Source organism: Chiloscyllium plagiosum, unplaced genomic scaffold (assembly GCF_037043375.1).
Source record: "Chiloscyllium plagiosum isolate Xiang-an unplaced genomic scaffold, Cpla_swu_hap1 HiC_scaffold_1, whole genome shotgun sequence".
NCBI lineage: Eukaryota > Metazoa > Chordata > Chondrichthyes > Orectolobiformes > Hemiscylliidae > Chiloscyllium > Chiloscyllium plagiosum.
Window position 1 is genome coordinate 9238257 of NW_028270139.1, and position 22521 is coordinate 9260777.

The 22521-nt window shown below is 40.0% G+C and overlaps 1 protein-coding gene across 3 annotated transcripts in view; it reads left to right on the forward strand.

The window, feature by feature from the left end:
- The window catches only part of slc10a7 (solute carrier family 10 member 7), a 274370-nt gene that overhangs the window by 215553 nt on the left and 36296 nt on the right, over nucleotides 1-22521 (forward strand). For all 3 annotated transcript variants that reach the window (XM_043699319.2, XM_043699311.2, XM_087975565.1), the window contains 3 exons: nucleotides 3160-3325; nucleotides 5655-5706; nucleotides 5871-5944. In XM_043699319.2, the coding sequence (XP_043555254.1) occupies nucleotides 3160-3325; nucleotides 5655-5706; nucleotides 5871-5944 (292 nt within the window). The remainder of the gene's footprint in view (nucleotides 1-3159; nucleotides 3326-5654; nucleotides 5707-5870; nucleotides 5945-22521) is intronic.

The window sequence follows — 22521 nt, forward strand, 5'->3', positions numbered from 1 at the left end:
ACTTTGTGTGGGTGGAGACAGGACACCAACTTGTGGAATGTTTCAGTGAATATCTCTGGGACACATGCACTAAACAACCCCATTGTTCTGTGGTCAAACACTTCAACTTCCCCTGCCACTCCGCCAAGGAGGTACACGTCCTGGGCCTTCTCCACCACCAAATTCTAGCCACCCGAGGCCTGGAGGAAGAACGTCTCATCTTCTGCCTTGGGACCCTCCAACCACACAGGATCAATGTCAATTTCACCAGTTTCCTCATCTTCCCTCACCCCACCTAATTCCTGAGGGTGGCAAGTTTGCAAAATGTACTTTGTTGGGGGGATTTTAATATTTCACCACCAAGAGTGTCTTGGCAGCAACATTATTGATTGAGCTGATTGGGTCCTAGATGACATAGCTGTTAGAGTGGGTCTGCAGCAAGTGATGAGGGAAAAATATATTTGACCTCTTGCATTCCAGTCTGTTAGCTGCGAATCCATTTGTCCACTACAGTATTGCTAAGAATGACCACCGCACAGTCTTGTGGAGATGAAGTCCCAATTTCAGGTTGAGAACATTCCGTTGCATGGTACTACTATCGTACTGAATGGGACACATCTTCATACAGATCCAGCAACTCCAGACTGGGCGTTCATGAGGTGCTGTGGGCTATTAACAATGACAGAACTGTACTCCAGCACAACCTGCAACTTCATGGACTGGCATATCTCCCATTCAGCTATTACCACTATCAAGCCAGGGGATCAACCCTGATTCAAGGGAGATGCAGGAGGGCATGTCAGCAGCAGCACCAGTCCTACCTGAAAATGAGGTGTCAACCTGGTGAACCTACCAGACAAGACCACTTGCATACCAAATACCATAAGCAGCAAGTGCTAGACAGATCTAAGCAATCCCACAGCCAACAGATCAGATCTAAGCTCTGCAGTCACAGTATCCCTACAATGTAGAAACAGACCATTCAGCCTATAAAGTCCACACCAACTCTCCAAAGAACATCTCGCCCGGGCCCAACCCCCTACTCTATTTCTGTGACCCTAATCCACCTAGCTTGCACATCTTTGGACTGTGTGAGAAAACCAGAGCACCTGGAGAAAACCCACGCAGACACGGGGAGAATGTGCAAACTCCACACAGTTGCCCAAGGGTGAATCAAACCCAGGTCCTTGCTGCTGTGAGGCAACAGTGCTAACCACTGAGCCAGCATGCCACCCTGTCACATCCAGTCATGAATGTGATGGATAATTAAACAAGTCACTGGAGGAGGAGACCCCTCAAATATTCCAATTTTCAATGATCGAAGAGCCCAAAACATGAAGCTGAAGTATTCACAACAGTCCTTGGCCAGAAATGCCAAGTGGATGATCCATCTCGGCCTCCTCCATTACAGATACCACTCTTCAGCCAATCAGTTCACTCCATATGATATCAAAAAATGATTGGAGGCCCTGGACATTGTAAAAGATATGGGCCCTGACAATATTTAGCCATTGTACTGAAGAGGTGTGCTCCAAAGCTTGCCAGTCCTCTAGTCTCTACTGTTCCATGATGGGGAGGTGCCAGTGTTGCACTGGAGTGGAAAAGCTCTCAATGTGGTCTCCTGTACATTGGGGAGACAGGACACCAATTTGCAGAATGTTTCAGTGAATATCTCTGGGACACATGCACTAAACAACCCCATTGCTCTGTGGCCGAACACTTCAACTCCCTGTCCCGCTCCACCAAAGACATGCAAGTCCTGGGCCTTCTCCACCACCAAATTCTAGCCATCCGCAGCCTGAAGGAAGAATGCCTCATCTTCTGCCTTGGGACCCTTCAACCACACAGGATCAATGTCGATTTCACCAGTTTCCTCATCTCCCCTCACCCCACCTAATCCCAGATCCAACCCTCCAACTCAGCACCACCCTCTTGGACTGTCCTACCTGTCCATCTTCCTTCCCACCCACCTCCACCCTCCACTCTGACCTATCACCATTACCCCACCCCCACCCCACCTTCATCTACTTATCATATTTCTGGCTAGCTTGTCCCCCTAGTGCCACCCTCCTCCCATGTACCTCTCAACCTCGTTGGGCACTGCCCCCTCCATATTCCTGATGAAGTGCTTATGCTTGAAGTGTCGATTTTCCTGCTCCTCGGATGTTGCCTGACCGGCTGTGCTTTTCCAGCACCACATGGTTGGACTGTGATTTCCATCATTTGCAGTCCTCTCTTTCTCCCTGAACAAAGTCAGATGTCATACAACGCCACATTATAGTCCAACAGGTTTATTTCACATTACAAGCTTTTAGAGCAATGCCTCTTCATTAGATGGTGAAGTGAAGCATACAGGCATAGAATTTATAGGCAGAGAGATCAAAAGACCATACAAATGGTGAGTGAATGTCGCATAATAATTCTCTGCAGGTGATGAAAAGTGTCAGATGGTGTGAGTAAAGTATCAACAGCTGAGTAGTAAGGAATGGGGTGACCCATAATCCAATTAATTGAGGCAGAGAGATAATTACAGAAATTTAAAAACAAGGTGATGCTGGAGACAAACCAAACAGCTGGAATAACTTGGAGAAAGTGAGGACTGCAGATGCTGGAGATCAGAGTCAAAAGGTGTGGCACTGAAAAAGCACACCCGGTCAAGCAGCATCCGAGGAGCAGGAGGACTTATGTCCGAAACGTCAACTCTCCTGCTCCTCGGATGCTGCCTGACCTGCTATGCTTTTCCAGCACCATGCTTTTTGGCTGGAATAACATGATAGGTGCAAGGGTCGCATGCCAAGGGTTTAACCAAGGTAACAAGTAACCCAAAATTGTACAAACTAATTAAAGTAGAGAGATCATAGCAAGTTATCAAATTGATGGTGTTAAAACAGGACAGTAAGGAAGACTTTCCAGAATACAGAACAGTGTAATAGGATTACATGTAGCGCGACATGAACCCAAGATCACAGTTGAGGCCGACTTCATGTTGCCCTAATTTTAAAAATGTTAAATTCCTCAGAAGAACAGCTATGCAATTAAAAAGCTTTGAAATCCTTTGGGGACACCAACTGAATAATTCCATTCCTGTATAATGCCACTGTGCTGTCAAATTTATTTTGTGATGCCCAACTTGACTTAACCCTCCACAAAACAAACTTATAATGCTCTTTCTCCCTACAGATTTTGCGAAGATACAGCAAGGATTGGCTTGAAAGGAAAAAGCCCCCATTTGGAGTTATCAGCAGTTGTGTGCTCCTTATGATCATATATTCAACATTTTGTGATACTTTCTCCAGTCCAAAGATTGACCTAGATACCTTTAGTCTAATAATAATTGTTCTTTTAAGTAAGTGTTGCTTGGTTGGACTTTATGATAATTTTTTTGTTGCTGTCAAGTATGTCACTGACAGCTATGTCAGGACAAGATTCTGCAGCAGGTCTGATGAAATCTGTGATTTATCTGGTGGTAAGCCAGTGAAATATTTGCAACACCTTTTTTTTCCCTTGACTACTTTCTTCGAGCACATGTGCTGGTCATACCATTTAAAACTGCAGACAAAACATAAAAAAAGGTTGCATTTATTTTCATTGAGTCACCAATTATTGATGCCAAGTTTCTTTCCTGTGTGTAAATATATTTGATGAGCTAACCACAGGCAAGTAAACTATAATAATCTTTACTAGTAGTGAAGAAGAAAATATAGATTTGGCTGACTTATTTTGTTTCAATCACATAGCAACAATGAAATCGGGAACCCTGATGTATGCTACCTGGCCCTTCGAGCCTGCTCCATCATTCAATACAATTGTGACTGTTCATTCTGCTCTGTACTCTGTTCTGGTTTTTTTTTTCCATACCATTTGACTCCTTTAGCTAATTACTTCCAAAAAAAACACCTTAAATGTTTTGGACTCAACCATTTTCTGTGTCAGAGAATACCACAGGCTCACTATTCTCTGCGTGAAGAAATCTTTCCTCATCTCAGTCCTAAATGATCTCACCCATATCGCTAAGTTGTGACTTCATGGTTCTGGGCTCCCCAGTCATTGGAACATCCTTCCGGCTTTTTACCCTGTCTAGTCCTATTAGAATTTTTTATAAGTTTCTGTGAGATCGCCCCTCCCCCCCCCCCCCCCCCCCCCCCCCGCCCCCTCATTCTTGTAAACTGCAATGAATATATTCCTAACCGATCCGTACTGTTCATAGCCTCTCCTCATACGTCAGTCCTGCCATCCCAGAAGACAGTTTACTAAACCTCTGTCGTGCACCTCCATAGCTAGAACATCCTTCCTCAGATTAGGGGGATAAAACTGCGCACAATACACTAAATGTGTTCTCACCAAGACTTTGTAAAATTGAAGCCAGACTTTTTGAATTTGTCTTGCTATGAAAGCCAACATAACATGTGCCTTCTTCACTATCTGACCCCCGCTTTCCCTATTTATCACTGTTGAGATAGTAATCTGCCTTCCTGGTTGTTTTTTTTAACCACCAAAGTGGATAACCTCCTATTTGTCCATATTATACTGCACATACCATGCATTTGTCTACTCATGAATATTTGAATTCTTCCCTCTCTGGGAGGGTAATTGATTATGTTGGGATAGTTTCATAAATTATTACAGCCCTTCAGTACCTATGCTCATGTTGACAGCCTGTTATTTCATATTATTATGAACTCAAACTGGTAACCTAAAACAAGTTCTTTGCGTTAGGATTAATCTGAAACCATCAGGAACTGTCCAGCCATGGAGATACAGAGCACAAATCAATCAGGGTTGACATTGTTTATAATTCTGTAGTTTTAGCTGATGTCACTGAAGAGCCAGGAATGACTTGACTTTTTTTCTGTCCTAGTCCAGGGACTCTTAAATATTTAAAGTTTTCTCTTCTGAAATCAGCTAATAGCACATTCAAGGGATTCGACCTGGAAATTATTCTTTATTGGGAAGTTTCTTATTCTTTCAAATAGTTCATTTATTCCAATTTTTTTTTCTTTCAATATGAGATTTTAGTTTTGTTTTAAATAGACTTAAGTTGTGAATGAGAGTTACAGATATCACGATACACCTAGTCTGAAACTAATACCACCATTATAACTCCCATTTTTCATAAATATTTCATGTATATAATTTCATACAGATAATCTATTAGTTTATCTAGCGATAACTTCTATCAATTATTTCAAAAGCTCCAAGTTGCCTTTTTAAGAAAAATAATTGAAAGTTCAAGATGGCCAACATCCTGTTGAATGCCAGATATAGTTTCTTTCTTTGTACCACATGATGGGACTGGTTAATTTGTCACTAAACTAGTTTTATTCTTATATCACATTTAAATATTATAGACATTTCAGAAAATATGAAGTGGGGCATTATAATTCTTTTTAATATTGGAACAAAGTACTCAACTGCAGTAATAAAAATGCAAAGAGCAATGGATAGCTTGAAATTTTAATATCATTGTACATCTTGAAACTTTATATTTGACAGTTGAATAATGTAACAATTAAAAGCTTACTATACAGGAAATGTTAAACTTAAATTTCATTTAAGATGAATGTATCTACATAGTTGTTCAAGATTTGTTCCAATTATATTGCAATCTGCATTCACTTTGAAAATATTTCTGTGCTGTTGAGGTTTATTAAATATTATTTTCATTTTTCTTTCAGTATTTTTCCTTCAGCTGAGTTTCATGTTTTTAACTTTTATCATTTCTACAAGGTGAGTAATTGTACTTTTGTATTGACACATCAGTATATTTTACTTTACCTGTATTTTTCAAATATAATTTGGTAGTTACAATATGTATCAATTGCAAATATTTAAATGAAAACTTGCCGTAAGAATTAATTTAAACATATATTCAATTTCTCTTTCTCTTTCAGAAAAAAATCAGGTTTCACAGCTGCAGACACAGTTGCCATTATGTTCTGTTCCACACATAAATCACTGACTCTTGGTAAGTAAATTTCATTTTAGAAAATGGAATCTCAGCAATATAATCTGTTCTTAAGAGTGGTTCCACTTACTGTACTTCAAATTGCTTTTAATGACCAGTGTACTTGTTATTAATCCTTATAACATATTGGAAATAGACTGCAGTAGTGACTTTAAAATTTGTCAATATTTCCAGTATCCACATAATTATTGATTGATATAGGTGGAATGATATCAAGGATTAATGTTATGCACTAAATAGTTCAATTCTTAAAAATGGTCTGTACCATTTATAGCTGAAGTATTTCAAGGGAGGCATTCGGATGTGGAACTTCATTTCTATGAGAATGTAGTGAATCCTGTCAAATCCCAGAATTGCAAGTGTTTAAAAGATGCTGAAATGCAACGGCATCTATTTTACTGTTTCTTCATGAGTTAATAATCTTAAGCAACAAGAGCATTTAAACATTGCAAAAATCATTGTCACAGTCAGATTGAAAGCAAAATGCTAACAAACACATCCCTTTTCAAACTGTCTGTGTTTAGTTAATTACAAATATAGGAATTATGTATGTATTTGCTTTAACCCTGAGTGTATAGTCAGGAGTTCAATTTTCAAAACACCGCTTTAATTCAGAAATGCCTCCTGATGTCTTTTTCAGGCATGTATAATAAAAAGTTTTGCTTAGTATGGACCAGACAATGAGTTGGTTCCCTGACTGGGTTATGTAATCCTGATAGCAGATATTCAGAATTTTGAGGGCACTATACCTTTTTCAAACTAGTAATTTGACTGTTCAAGTCTTCATTGAATAAAGTCTGCACTTCATGAATATGCCATGTCTTGCCTGATGAGCCTTTTCAGTTCCAGGGCACACTCATTCAACAGGAATTGGGTTCTTGTCTGCACCCACTTATGTAGGTATGCATTGCTTTCGGACAGTTGTTGTGAAAGTAGGATAATTTACGACAAATGACATGATATCACTACGTCCAAACCTCTTAGTGATGCCTGCAATTCTGGCAGACTGTTAAATGGGCCAAAGAAGGCTGAAATTCTGACATCGCAAGATCCTTCCTCACGTTTCTGAGTTGCCTGCACAATCGTGCTTTTCTCTTGTCCTTGAAATGGAGAGACCTTGAAGGCTTTAAACTTTTGTTGGTTCATAAAAAGAATATGGAATTGGTGGATTGGTGGAATTTTGTATTGAATGATGCGTCCCAACTGTGCTAACATAAAAATAGCTGTTTTACCTATATCCCATATTTCCTCAGAACAATAGAAGAGGGGGGAGACAATAGCCAGCAAAGGTTGTAAGTGACCGCAGGGTAACAAATTGGGTATTTGTGTCTCCTAATATACTATGAGTACATTTTTCCTCTAAAATACAGCAAATATTTGAAATTAATTATTTTAATATAACTTGATTATTCCAAATTTGGCAAAGTGCCAAATGTGTTACTTTGTACTGCTTTACTCCATTACACATTGTATGTATCATGTGTAGTGCCAGGGTTTGCTGAAAAAGTATGAGGCATCTGAATTTGCTCTAGCTAATGTGCAAATTGCCAGCAACATGTAGCTCTGAAGGGAGAGCCAAACCTAAGATGCAGCGAAAGCAAGTCCGCTATCTGAGAGACAAATCTGGCTTTCACACAAAATTGGTAAGCTCTCTAAAAAGACCCATTAAAGGTACCACAGTATTTCCAGCTCAAAATCCTCACTGAAGAATCAATGGAAGACAAGTGCTTGTGATGTGCGATCAGCAGAAGGAAGGTTGAAGATAACGTGGAAAAGATGTAGACTGTGCTTACTTGGAGAAATTAAGTTTTAATTTATTGTTTTCTTATTAATTGTATTTATATAAGTGGGACTGTGTTACTGAAACAGCATGCTTATTAGACTTTACTATGAAGGTCTCACTTTCTCAACCTTGACAGTTGCCTCAGGTAGAACTGCCACTGCTTGTCTCTCTGTCTAATGGTTATGGCAACTTTATCTTTATTGTTTAGCATTAAAATAAATACCATCCAACCATTCCAAACTCTCTTGTGCCTCAAACTGCCTATAACGTCAATGTCTTTCTGACCCGCTTGCTGTCACTTCTAATTTTGTCCATTCATCTTTCCGTGCTGAACATTCTCTCCAGAACCCCACCCCCCTCCTGCTAAGTTTATTTAAACCCTCCCTTACAGCACTGACAAATCTCCCCTCAAGGATGCTAATCCCATTCCAGTTCAAGTGCAAACGGTCTGCCTTGTGTAGGTCCCACTGCCCCTAAAAACAGTTCCAATGTCCTAAAAATCTGAAGTCCTCCCTCCTGCACCATCTCTTCCAGTCATGCATTTATTTGGCCTAACCTGCTATCCCTATACTCACTTGTACATGGCACCTAAAGTAATCCAGAGATGACTACATTTTGAGTCCTATTCTTTAATCTATTTCCTATCTCCCTAAATTCTGCATTCAGAACCGGTTCCCCTTTCCTACCCATGTCATTAGTACTAATATATACCACAAACTCTATCAGTTTGCCTTCCCCCTTTCAGAATGTTCTACAGCCATTAGGTGGCATCACTGATCAGGGCACCAGGAAGGAAACACACCATCCTGGAGTCTCTTTTGCACCCACAAAATGCATGTTTCCATTACGGACCCCTACCACTATAGCCTTGCCATTGTTCTTCCTCCTCTCTTTTGCAGCAGATCCACCATGGTGCCATGAAGTTGTCTGCCACTGTTCTCCACTGCACAGTCATCTGCCCCAGCAGTATCCAAAGCTGTACATCTGTTAGTAAGGGGGATGGCCACAGGGCACTCGTACACTACATTCCTTCCTCTCCTCTGTCTGTCTGTTCCATCTGCATCATTGGCATAACCACCTCATTGAATGTGCTATCTACAATGTTCTGAGTATCATGGATCCTCCATCGTGAAATTACTTGCAGCTCTTGCTCCAAATTGCAATTTGCCAGTAGCTGCAGCTGGTCACACTTCCTGAACATGTGTTCACCAGGGACAACTGATGCTTCAGTAATTTGCCAGCTAGCATAGAGCTTTGCTGCTGGTCTGAGCTTTGCTGCTATGACTTTTAAGCCCCTGAGTAATTTTCTTTTCTGAAAGAAAATATAATAATTATGCTTATCAAATATTACTGTTAACTTCACTTAAGCTAACTGTACTTCCGTTACCCTACCTTGCTGATTTACATTCCTTTATTATACTGGCCCTGACATTCACTTATTGTTGTTTTAGTGAGACCACACCTGGTATGTTGCATACAATTTTAGTTCCCTTACTTGAGGAGGGATCACTTCCATTGGACATAGTTCAGAGGAAGTTCACAACATTGGTTCCAGAAATAAGGGGCTTGTTTTATGAAGAGAGATTAAGCAGTTTAGGCCAATACTCTCTGAAGTATAGGATAATGAAAGGAATTGAAGTATACACAATGCTAAAGGGGATTGACAAAATAGACGTAGGTAGGTTGTTTCCTAATGTGGGGCAATCTAGGATGGGAGGCCATAGCTTTAGGATAAGGGGTGGCAGGTTTAAATTAGAGATGATGAGAAATTAGAAAAAAAAAACACATTGGTGGAAAAGCTCAACAGGTCTGGCAACACCTGTGGAGAGAAATCAGCGTTAACATTTCCAGTCCAGTTCTGAGGAAGGGTCACTGGATCCAAAACGTTAATTCTGATTCTTCTCCACAGATGCTCCAGATCTGCTGAATTTTTCCAGCAGTTTCTGCTTTTATTTCTGATTTTAAGCATCCACAGCTCTTTCGGTTTTTATGATGAGAATCTGTAAAATTCCAGACTATGTTTAATGCTGAGATATTGAGTAAATTTAAGGAGGAGATGTACAGGTTTTTAAATGGATTAAAAGATTATGGAGAGTGAGCAGGAAAGTGGAGTTGAGCCAAAATGAGACCAACCATGATCGTACTGAATGGCTGAATAGTCTTGAGGGGCTGAATTGCTTAATCCTGCTCCTACATTTTATGTTCTAATACAAATTCAAACATGTGAGTTCCCTAAAAAATGATTCTAGCAGGAGAACAGGATTTCTTTTTTACTAAGGAACTTAGCTGTGTTTTTTGAATTGAATTGAAGTGGCTTTATTGTCATTTACTCAATGAGTACAGTGACAAATTTATAAGTCGTCACTTACAGCACCAACTGAGCTACAAAGGTATGTAGGTACTGCTTCTTCAGTTACAAGATCTTGGAAAATAGAGAAATAAGAAGTCCAGCATTGCAGAAATAAAAGTTCAAAACAATGGTCTTCCAACCTAGACCACGCTCGCACTCAGCATCCAGTCTGCACAGGGCCTTGGCTCCAAACCATGCCAGGTGTCACCTTGGGGATCACCTTGAGGTTGAGAGATCGCTCTGGGTTGGAGGGGGAGTTCTATTGCACACCCATACAAATACTTCCTATGTTTCTTACTTTTTCCTCACTAAGCTATGAACATTCCTATTTTTCACTTCAAGGTTTGGGAAGCAAATTAAAATGTAAACCAACAGGCCTACATACCACTCTGCAGCAAACGAACAAGAGTAACTCAAAAATGAAACTAAAACCACATTCCCCTTCTGAACAAAGAATACACGGTATACATTAAACTTGAAGTTATACATTGTTCTTAACACAATTCATTTTGTTCTACCGAAAAGGTTGCTTTAAGGGGCATTTTAATTTTTGTCACAATCTGTCTTTTTCACTCGTTCTGTTTTACATATACAGAAGTAACAGTCTATTTACGTCAAATACACCATGACTATGCATAGAAATCATATTCTACTCAAGTCCATTTTGTTCTCAACCATTTACTTTCCTTTGTATTTGCTCTTGATGAAGCATCTGCTCCAGTACTATATCTTCCTGCTACATGAATGAGTTTCAAATTTTCTGGCAGCAGTATTAAACTCTTTTTTTAAAAAAATGTCTGATTTTTGGCATGAAACTTGCAAGGAAAGTTAGAGGAAAATGGTTCATATAAATAGCAGTCTGTACATATATGTTGGATATGTCGTCTTCAATGGCAAGAATTATGTTTTTCAGAAAAGTTCTGGATAATGCTGGCATCAACAGCCAATTTAAATGACTTTTAGTATAATTCAAGCTGTCAGAAGCACTTTGACAATTTAAATTCCTTGCCTTTCTTTAAAAAGCTTCTCATTGAAGCCAATACATTGCTGAAATTCAGAACCAACTTTGGATGAAATTCACTTTTGCTTTTATATGGCGAAATTTCTTGATTTGAAAGAGAGAAGATGTTGAAAATCCTGGCTATCCTTGTTTTTGCTTTTCTTATTGCTACTTGGCTAGGTTCCATAACATCACCCCAGTAAGTTGCTTTTGCTGTGAAGAATACACAATATGCCAAGTTTATAACCAAATCGGCTCTTCATGACCAGTCAAACTATTTCTCCCAGGTTTGGCCGAACACAATCACATCATCAGTATATACATTACAATGTAGTGATCCTCTTGCTTAATCTTTTAAATATTTTCATTCCGAGCAATATGATTTTGCATTAGTAACATGCACCTGGGGCTACGAAAGCTGATCGTTCTTTGGTGGTATTGGTCAATGGAATTTCCAAGAACTGTTTAATGAATCAATTTTTGAAACAAACTTTGCTTGTTTAATTCTGTCATACAGTCATCTAATCTTGGAATTGTATATGAATCTGCCTTTTTTCACTGCATTGACTTTGTGATAATCCAAACATAATCATTATGACCCATCTGGTTTTGGTAGAATTACATTTGATGACCTCCAGCTATTGTGATTCAATTAAATAATGTCATTTTACTTCATGAACTTGATCTCTTCCTTCACTTGGACTAACTTCCTTTGGCTGAGCTGATAAGAATGCTTGCTTTATGGATAATTCATGCCATACGTTAACATTATGCCTGACCAAACATGTTTTCCTTGGCCTATTTACACAAATCAATTTCTGAAACTAATAATTTTCATAGGTCACATTTATAATTTTCTAGTGATTGCTTCATATTCCATCGAATTTTTCAAGCATTTCTGCATTATCTAATGTGATTTCTGGAGGAATGGTTTTGGAATTTTGATTTTCTGATCCATTCTCAAGTTGCGCTGATATTTTTATTTTGCTCCCAAGTCCTTTTGCTGCCACTAACATATTTACCTCCTGAATCATCCTCCCTGTCATAGCATTGCTTTAACATACTAACGTGACGTAGTCACTAATACTTTCTCCTGTATGGAGTTCTTATTATGTAATTCATATCACTGAATTGCTTTTTGATTTGATAAGGTCCAGTGACCCTCACTTTTAATAGTTCACTAGGGTCAGGTGAGATTAGCAGAAAGAAGATGGCGGCACTTAGCTTTGAGGATTACAGAAGATCATTGACCTTCTTTCTACATTGCTGGATGTTCCTACTCACGCAAGACCAGGTTGCAATCTGTGTCCACGCTAGCTTATTCTGATTTGTATACCTGCTGGAAAAAGGACTTCCATTCACCCCATCACTCTGTTCACCAATGGTTGCAGATCCCTGTCTGTGAACCAGAGAGTGAGTTGTCCTTTCCTCTAAGCTATGTGTTCGGTAATAACAGTTGAGCACCACAGTGTGGGTGCCTGTTCCTGGCTTGGATCATTTAAATTGGTGTGCAGTTTAAAATATGTACCAGAGGCATCAAAGCCAGAAGATCCTATGATCTGTGTTTCCATCTCTCGAGCTGTGTAATTCCCCAAGAAAAGTACCCAAGAATCCTGTTGCATAATTAATGAAATGAAGACGAGAAGCTTGATGGAGCAAAATCACTCCAGCAAAGGCAAACTGAGTGTCATGAATGTCATATGACAAAACACTTCAAGTGACCATGGGAAATTTGACCCATAGATTAGAAATGTATTTTTTTTAAATGAAGATAACTTAAAATATCCTCTCACCTCATGCCCATTTAGCAGTTTAAAATGACTGAATCCTGTGGACTCATTTGGGGAATCCTTAATAACGAGTAGTAACAAATCCAGTCATTAGGATAATCCTGACAATCGGCTGTAATCACTGTCTTTAAAGTTTGATTTTATCTTTCTAATGCTCCTTGTGATTGTGGATAATGAGTTGAAGGCATAAATTGTTTGATTCCCAACTGTTCATTATTTCTTTAAATTTCTGTGACATAAACTTTTGATTGTATTTTCTTTGATAATTCAGTTCTTGCAAAAAAAAATTGAACTAATATTTCCACTAACGTTTTTGTCAAAATGATTCCCAAAGTAACTGCCTCAGGGAATCTTGTTGAAACATTATGATCTCAGCTGAAGGTAATTCGGAAAGTCGGATTCCAGAAGAAAACCTGACTTGATAGATATTCTGGGTTCTCGCAGTTGGCCACCGTTTCCTATTCACTAAAAAATATTCACGCAAAACGGCCAGTAGTCTATCATAACAGAACTTCAGTTTATTACACAAAAGAAATTTTAAAAAGCTATACGTATGACACACAAACAGCACAACAAAGTTTCAACCTGCTCCTCAACATTGTCATTTTATTCCTCTTGCTCTTGGAGACCAAGACTGCTGAAATAAACTTTTTACAAATTTGATATCAAAGATTTTTTCAGTTGTAACAACTTGAAGATTTCCATCCAAGCTCTCTGGCTTATATTCTCCATAAATTAAAATACTTCAGCTACATTTGATTCTCCTGCTAGGAGAAACTATCCTCCTTATTAAATTGAACTTCTGACTCTTCCACATGGAAACCTTGAACCTTCTGTTCTGAAGTCAAAACGTAACTAGTAGATTCTGAGCTGTTGTGATCTCAGCAATATAAATATTTCATTGATTTCCACAACCGTACTTCCTCCAAGCTCTTTATTGCAGGCACATGATTTCTTGGAATTGATGCGCTTCGGTCACTTTTCCAAATTATTTTAAAACCTTTTCTTTAAAAAAATTACCTTCACTCAATTCACCCACATCCTCTTGTGTCTCTATTTTAAAATCTAAATCCCAAAATATGATGCATCTATTCTGCACCTTTCACCACAAGATCACCACATTGTTAAAGATGCTGATTCCCACCTCTGGTTTTAAGTGGAGGTCCTAAATAGTGTACTAAATCCTGCTAAATTGCTCTTCAAAAACTTGAATGGGAATCAGGAATACAGGTTTGATATGATGTTTCCCCACTACCTGACAAGTACGTCCTTATGCAGTCCTGACCAAAAAAAAGTTCTAATATTTTAGCATGTGTTTTCTGAAAAGTTAAGAAATCTGTCATTGGAATTTTGCAAGCCAATCAAAGTAACACTTTAATGCGCCAAGGAGTGGAGGTCAATGTGCAGATTGTCTGATTCCCTACTAGATTGTTCTGTGTATCCTTGGATCCCTGTCAGTAAACAATAGCACAGTTATATTCCTACACTTTTTAATTCACTGGACCTGTAACCCCATCTCTTCACTTCAACAGTTGCACATTTGTTAAGATGTAAGTAAGTAAACTGGCCTACAGACTTCATGGTAACAAGGAATCCAGAGCAATTAAACAATAAAGAAACTGAAGCCTTAGACGGAATTTTAGGGGTCTGAGTGATATGGGCTTTGGCCAGACTTCTGGCAAGGCCTATCTCAACACCTGGAGCACCTTGCTAGATCTTTTATGCTTGTGACAAATAGTGCAGCACATTTTTCGCTACGCAGTGGAAAACTGCCAGTTAAGGGGAATTATTGCTTCTTAAACACCTTGTTAATGGCCCAACTCATCTCATTAATATTCAGCTTCCTATCTTACCAAACATGTCAAAGAAACAATGAGCAAACTCCACAAGGAAATCAGAGCGGGTACCTGGCAAATTCAACTCTCCACTTGCTTCAAAGGCCCGCCATGTTGGACACCTAACATCAATATCTCAGGGTAGGCTTCATTGCTACCAGCCACATTCACCCCACGTCCACGGACATTTGCATCCATTATATTCCAACCTGTATGGTCCTTCTTGGCATATCTTCAATCCGCTTAAGGGACACTTCTGCACTTCAGTGCTACTTCTCGGTCTGCACCAGCAACTTATTGTAATACTGCAGCAAGGACACTGGACCAACATGGACTGGACCAGACTACATCTCCAGGCTCTTCACTTGCTGTCAAACCACACTGACTCTGAGCTTTCTGGATGCTGTTAGCATCCCTACATTGCATTGCTCTGTGCTTTAACCCCTCAGCAAGAGCTACCAGGTTCAAATTCCCCATGTCTTGCTTTGCTGCTTAGAGCAGACATAACACCAGAAAGCTCATCATGGTTGTCAGCAGACCTCAGGCTGCATCAGTCTGTCAGAGGGGATAGCATTCTTGTCAGGAGGTCTCAGCACAATAAGTAGTCTCCAATAGCTGTCTCTAAGGGTTTGGAAACATTCAGTTAGTCACGTGGGATGGTCAAAATCAGATACACTCCACATAAATTGTGGAGAGGCAAAAATCAGGCTCCCATCTGGCACTTCTTATTGTGATCTGTTTTCTTTCTAAAACGGGAGAGACAGGTATTAAAACCTACTGAGTCTCGAAGCAAATAGCCCTCTCAAAAACTTAGCGCAAATTGGATTTAGCCAAAGAAAATGTAAGATTTACATAACATATGATGTCCTTCTCCTTTGTGAATGCTCATGCAAAGTATTTGTTAAGGACATCATTCGCTTCCTTGGGCTCCATGTATAAATTCCTTCCTTCATCCTTGAGTGGACCAAATTTTTCCTTGGTATCCTCTTGCTCCTTACTTGTGTATAAAATGCCTTGGGATTTTCCTTAATCCTGTTTGCTATGACCCCTTTTAACCCTCCCAATTCTTTGTTTGAGTTCTTTTCTGCCATCATTTTATTCTTCGAATGCCCTGCCTGTCTTCAGTTTCCTAAACATTACATCTGCTTCCTGTTTCTTTTTGACTAAACTGGTCCTGAGCTCTGATCAATTGGCCTTGGAAAGATTCCCACTGACCGGACTTGGATTTACCCTTAAACAATTGCCCCAATCAACATTTCCCAGTTCCTGACTAATATTGCAGTAATTAGCCTTTCCTCAACTTAATATTTTCACCAGAGACTACTCTTATCCTTATCCATTAGTAACTTAAAACTTATAGAATTCTGTCAGAAGTCATAAGACACCAGATATAGTCCAACAGGTTTAATTAAAATCACAAGCTCTCAAGGAGCACTGTTTCTTCATCAGGTGAAGTGGAGGGAGGTGCACAGGCACAGAATATCCTGTGAGCCAACACAAGCACCTCCACCTCATTTACAGAAATGGTCCCCCACTGAGAACTTCAATCATCTGGCTGGGCTTATTCCCCAATACCAGGTCACGTATGTCCCCTTCCCTAGTTGGAGTATTTACATATTGTTTCAAAACATTGTCCTGGACGCACCTAACAAATCCCACCCACCCCCACCCCCAAATTCAAGCCCCTCATACTAAGTGAGTCCCAGTCAATATAGAGGAAGTTAAAAGCACACACAACAAATCTGTTTATTAGATTAGTTTCCCAGCAGTGTGGAAACAGGCCCTAGGCCCAACTAGTCCACACCGACCCTCCGAAGAGTAACCCACCCAGGCCCATTCCCCCTAACTAGTGCACCTAACACTACGGGCAATTTAGCATGGCCAATTCACCTAATCAGCACAACCTTGGACTGTGGGAGGAAACAGAAGCACCTGGAGGAAACCCACGCAGACACGGGGAGAATGTGCAAACTCCACACAGACAGTCACTCGAGGCTGGAATCGAACCCGGGTCCCAGGCGCTGTGAGGCAGCAGTGCTAACCACTGAGCTACCGTGCCGCCCCGATCCAAACAATATTGTTGTTTTTACATTTTTCCATAATTTGTCCACATATCTGTTCCTCTATCACCACCTGCCTGTTGGGAGACCTGTAATACAATCCCATCAAAGTCATTGCATCCTTCCTATTTCTGAGATTTATCCATATGACCTGGCTGGATAAGCCTTCCAAGGTGTCCTCCCTCAGTACAGCTGTGATATTAGAACATAGAACATAGAAGAATACAGCGCAGTACAGGCCCTTTGGCCCTCGATGTTGCGCCGATCCAAGCCCACCTAACCTATACTAACCCACTATCCTCCATATACCTATCCAATGCCCGCTTAAATGCCCATAAAGAGGGAGAGTCCACCACTGCTGCTGGCAGGGCATTCCATGAACTTACGACTCGCTGAGTGAAGAACCTACCCCTAACTTCAGTCCTATATCTACCCCCCCTTAATTTAAAGCTATGCCCCCTTGTAATACCCGACTCCATACGCGGGAAAAGATTCACACTGTCAACCCTATCTAACCCCCTAATCATCTTGTACACCTCAATCAAGTCACCCCTAAACCTTCTTTTCTCTAATGAAAACAGCCCCAAGTGTCTCAGTCTATCCTCATACGATCTTCCTTCCATACCAGGCAACATCCTGGTAAACCTCCTCTGCACCCGTTCCAGTGCCTCCACATCCTTCCTATAGTATGGCGACCAAAACTGCACACAATATTCCAGATGCGGCCGCACCAGAGTTTTATACAACTGCATCATGACCTCAGGACTCCGGAACTCAATTCCTCTACCAATAAAAGCCAGTACGCCATATGCCTTCCTCACCGCACTATTTACCTGGGTGGCAACTTTCAGAGATCTGTGTACATGGACACCAAGATCCCTCTGCTCATCCACACTACCAAGTATCCGACCATTAGCCCAGTGCCCCATCTTTTTGTTATTCTTCCCAAAGTGAATCACCTCACATTTAGCTACATTGAATTCCATTTGCCACCTTTCTGCCCAGCTCTGCAGCTTCTCTATATCCTGCTGTAACCTGCCACATCCTTCCTCACTGTCAACAACTCCTCCGACTTTCGTATCATCCGCAAACTTGCTCACCCAACCTTCTAACCCCTCTTCCAGGTCATTTATAAAAATGACAAACAGCAATGGTCCCAAAACAGATCCTTGCGGAACACCGCTAGTGACGGCACTCCATGAAGAAACTTTGCCATCAACTACTACCCTCTGTCTTCTTCCATCCAGCCAATTCCTAATCCAAATCTCCAACTCACCCTCAATGCCATATCTCCGTATTTTCTGCAGTAGCCTACCATGGGGAACCTTATCAAACGCCTTACTAAAATCCATATATACCACATCTACCGCTTTCCCCTCATCAACCTCCTTCGTCACCTTTTCAAAGAATTCAATAAGGTTTGTGAGGCACGACCTGATATTCTCCCTCATCAGTAATGCAACTCCTCTTTTACATCCCTCTCAATTTCAGCTGAAACTTCTAAATCTTAAGCTACCAGTCCCTCTCTCAACCAAATCTCTATAATGGCTACAACATGATAGTTATATGTATTAAGCTACGCTCTAAGTCCATCTGCTTACCTGACACACTCCTTGCATTGAAACAAATGCACTTAAGACTGCTAGTCCTGCCATGTTCAATAACCTCCCATCTCTGTTCTTTCTTAGTCCTAATCTTTGACTCCTTTTGGGTCATTTTACTTCCTGATCGACTGCATTAGTTCATGCCCTCCTGCCACACTAGTTTAAGCACTCCCAGATGGCACTAGCAAACCTCCCTGCCAGGATATTGGTGCCCTTCAGTTTAGGTACAACCCATCCTTCTTGTACGGGTCCCACTTGCCCAGGAAGATATCCCAATGATCCACATATGTGAAGTCATCCCTCTTACACCAGCTCTTTAGCCACATATTTAACTTTACTATCTTCCTATTCCTAACCTCAGTGGCACGTGACACAGGAAGTAATTCCAATTTACAACTGTAGAGGTCCCATTTTTCAATTTCCTACCTTACTCCCTGACTCCCTTTATAGGACCGTATGTCTCTTTCTGCTTATGTTGATTGTACCAATATGGATTACAACCTCTGGCTGCTCACCCCCCCCCCTTCAGAACATATTGTGCCTGCTCAGAGACATCTTTGACTGTGGTAGCAAGGAGGCAAGACACCATCCTGGAGTTTTGCTTGTGGTCACAGAAACGCTATCTGTGCCCCTGACTATGGAGTCCCTTAACACCACTGTTCGCCCACACTTTGACCCCCTCTGCTGTACAACAGTGCCATTTGTGGTGCCACTAATCTTGTTGCTGATGTTGCTTTCCCCTGAGGCCATTCTCACACACATACACACACACACACACACACACCCCACCCCCTACCACCACCATCATCAAACTGTATCCAAAATGATGTATCTGTTTGAGAGGGGAATGCTCACACAGATTTCCTGCACTGCCTGCCCACACTTACTTATCTTGCCTGTGGTCACTCAACTCTTCTCTGTCTATGTAGCCCTTACTGGTTGTGTGATCAGCATGTTAAACATGTTATCCACACCATTCTCAGCATCATCGATGCTCCACAGTGAGTCCATCCACAACTCCATGCGGCACATCAGGAGCGCAGCTGACCACATTTACTACATACATAGTCAGCATGGACACTGCAATCTGAATCAATACTGTTGAAGCATATTCACAAAATCTCACCATGATGTTTAGTTTTGGTTTTCTTGGAAACTGGCATTGATTAACTCAAAACAAACCAAAGTTGCAGTAGGAAAAGAAGCAGGCTTAAACCCTATACTTGTTTGCTCAAACAACTAAGGACTGTTTCAGAAATGGATAAATAATTTCCCTTGTTTGACCTTTACCAATTTAGTGTTTGATGGTAATCATGGCAGAAATGTGATTGCATGCCCTGTATGTCATTTTTGGGCCCCAAACCTCACCTTGCGTGTCCAAATAACAAGGGTGAATTTAAACACTTAGCACAAAATTCAAAACAGATACTAGCACTAAATGCCTTTACTCAAAGAATGATAATGGTTGAAAACATTTGTTGGGTACGGCAATATGATGTTGAAGTATGTGAAGATCCAATTATTTGACTGACTAGATGAGTTTGAACAAAATCTAAAGGCCTTCCCTTCCCTGACTTTTTCGTTGTAGTGTTAAAGGAAACCAAAGTGAAGACAGCTCGTTTTGATTTAAAAATGGTGTACGCTTTCATGTAGCTTGACCGTGTCTAGTAAAGTTTGTAATCCAATCTTTTCGATCAAATGGTGCACTTCTAACATTTTACAAAATCGCTAGCTGTGTAAGTTGTTCATGAAAATGAAGGAAGTTCGATTAATGGAGATGAACAAAGAAAGAAGTGACGGAAAGGGATGGGGTTGAAGATGGTAAAATAACAAGTGAAAAGAACATCCACATTGAGAGAAGGACAGAGATGTGGCTTGTCATAATAAGAGCATTGTCATTGAGGACTGTGCTCGATGGAGTTCAGAAGGATGAGATGGGATCTGATTGAAACTTACAGAATACTGTGAGGCCTGGATAGAATGCACATGGAGAAGATGCTTTCAATATCAGGAGAGACTAGCACCTGAGGGCACGGCCTCAGTGAAGGGTCAATCCTTTAGAATGGAAATGAGGAGGAATTTCTTCGGCCAGAGGGTGGCAAATCTGTGGAATTCATCGCCACAGAAGGTTGTTGAATTTATTTAAGTCAGAGATAGATTCTTGGTTAGTCAGAGGATCAAAGGCTACGGGGAGAAGGCAGGAGAATAGGATTGAGAAACTTATCAGCTGTGATCAAATGATGGAACAGACTCAGTGGGCCATATGGCTTAATTCTGCTCACATACCTTATTTTCACGTGGACACTGTCCTGAGTGTAGAGGTTATCAAATTGTTTGCATTTAAGAATAAACATAAGTTTTTGGACTTTATTACTTTGATATGAATGCCATTTTCTTTGCAACATTTTGCTTTTGTATTCCTGTTCTTAGGTGAATTGTTATAGTGCATCTCTAGATAGTAGATACAGTAAACTTATTGAAAACCCATCAATAAACAATTGCATTCCTTCATTATGGAGAGTGACAATCTTTGATTAAGCCAATGAGGTTAATTGAGCTAGAAAGACTGCCCTTAAAATTTCCAGCCTTTTTAACCCCGAAATTCTGTTAATTAGATTAATAACCACAGCCATTCTGGTGTATGCCAGATTATATCCAGCTGTCGAAGGATTTTTTTTTTACACTGATCTATGGTTTTGGTGCCAAACATGATTGAAACACCCTTAATGTTTAGGATAGCTATGTTCTTGTGTGTCCACATCTACAGCAAGGAAGGCTGTGATAGGTGGAGTAGTTCTGGTGGAAACTGAATTGAACATTGATCAAATAATTAACTGGTGAGTAGGTGCCATTTATTGGCATTGTTGACATTTCTTGCATCACTTCTTTTATGATTGACTGAAGACCAATAAGATGGATCTTACCAGGTTAAATAGTCTGGGTTTTTTTTGTGATTCAAGGTGGACAATTTTTAACATTGTTTATAGAAATCAATTCTACAGCTATTCTGGAATTGTTATTGGGCAGTGGATTGTTCTCCCAGAATTCATAGCCTTTGCCATGCTACAATTTACGATCAATCATTCGGGGTTTCAAATGCAAGACAGAGAAGGAAACAAGTAAAATTTCTTGACGTGAAGTGGAACTTCTCTTTTTCACAGATGCAACTAAATCTGAGGCTTCCGTGATTGGACATGGTTCTGGACCCTCAGGAAGAAGATTTTTTCAGAATTTGATTAGGGGAATAACCAATTTAGTAGCAGCAAAATATTAAACATCAAAGGTCAAACTGGGGAGAAGAAAATTAGAGATAAAATCTGTTATAAGGATAACCTAAGAACTTTGTTAACAGTTTACTTTTATTTTTGATGAAAATACTGGGAGAGAAATGATTGCGACATAATCACTACCACTCTAAGCACAGGTTATTTTCAGTTAATTGCTGATAAATATGAACGTTACTTCATATTTTGAGGCATTCATTTTAGTGTGAAAGTATCCAAACCGTTTTCCAATTTTGGAAGTGTACAGAATGTATTTTTTAGCACAGAGTGTGTAGCAGCTTAAGAGCAATATAGGGTCATTTAAATGTAAAATATTCTTCCTTAAAATGCTGTATTTAGTTTTGATGCAAGTTATAGTCAATAATAACTGTATAGAGCAGAAAATTACTTAATGATAATTTTTTTAGTGAAACTCAGTTTGATTCATTGTTTTCATTAGATTATTTGCCAGATTGCATTTTCACTGATTGATTGCGGATGAGGTGACAATTTGACCCTTAATCATGGAGTGTCGCATTGAACCTGACATTGAGCTATGACTTGACATTGTTCAGTTGAAAATCCTACATGTTTAAGCTCCCAAGAGTTTGTTAAACAACAGGAGGGTGTCCTAATGGGAATATGGAGTGTTCATTGTGACTCAGTTAATATAGTAGCAATGGGTTTTTCAGCTCCAACCTCATAAATATCCATTCACAATATGAAATTACTTTGTAGAGGGCAGTTGTGTAGATAGAGGTCAGTGATGTTTCTGGGGACATTAAATGTCCCAAGCACTTGAATTCTGTTAAAATCAAATAAAGATTCTGCTGTGTTTAAAAATAGTTGTGTTTTGCCAGTGATTGAGCTCCAACTTAGTTCAGCCTTCAAT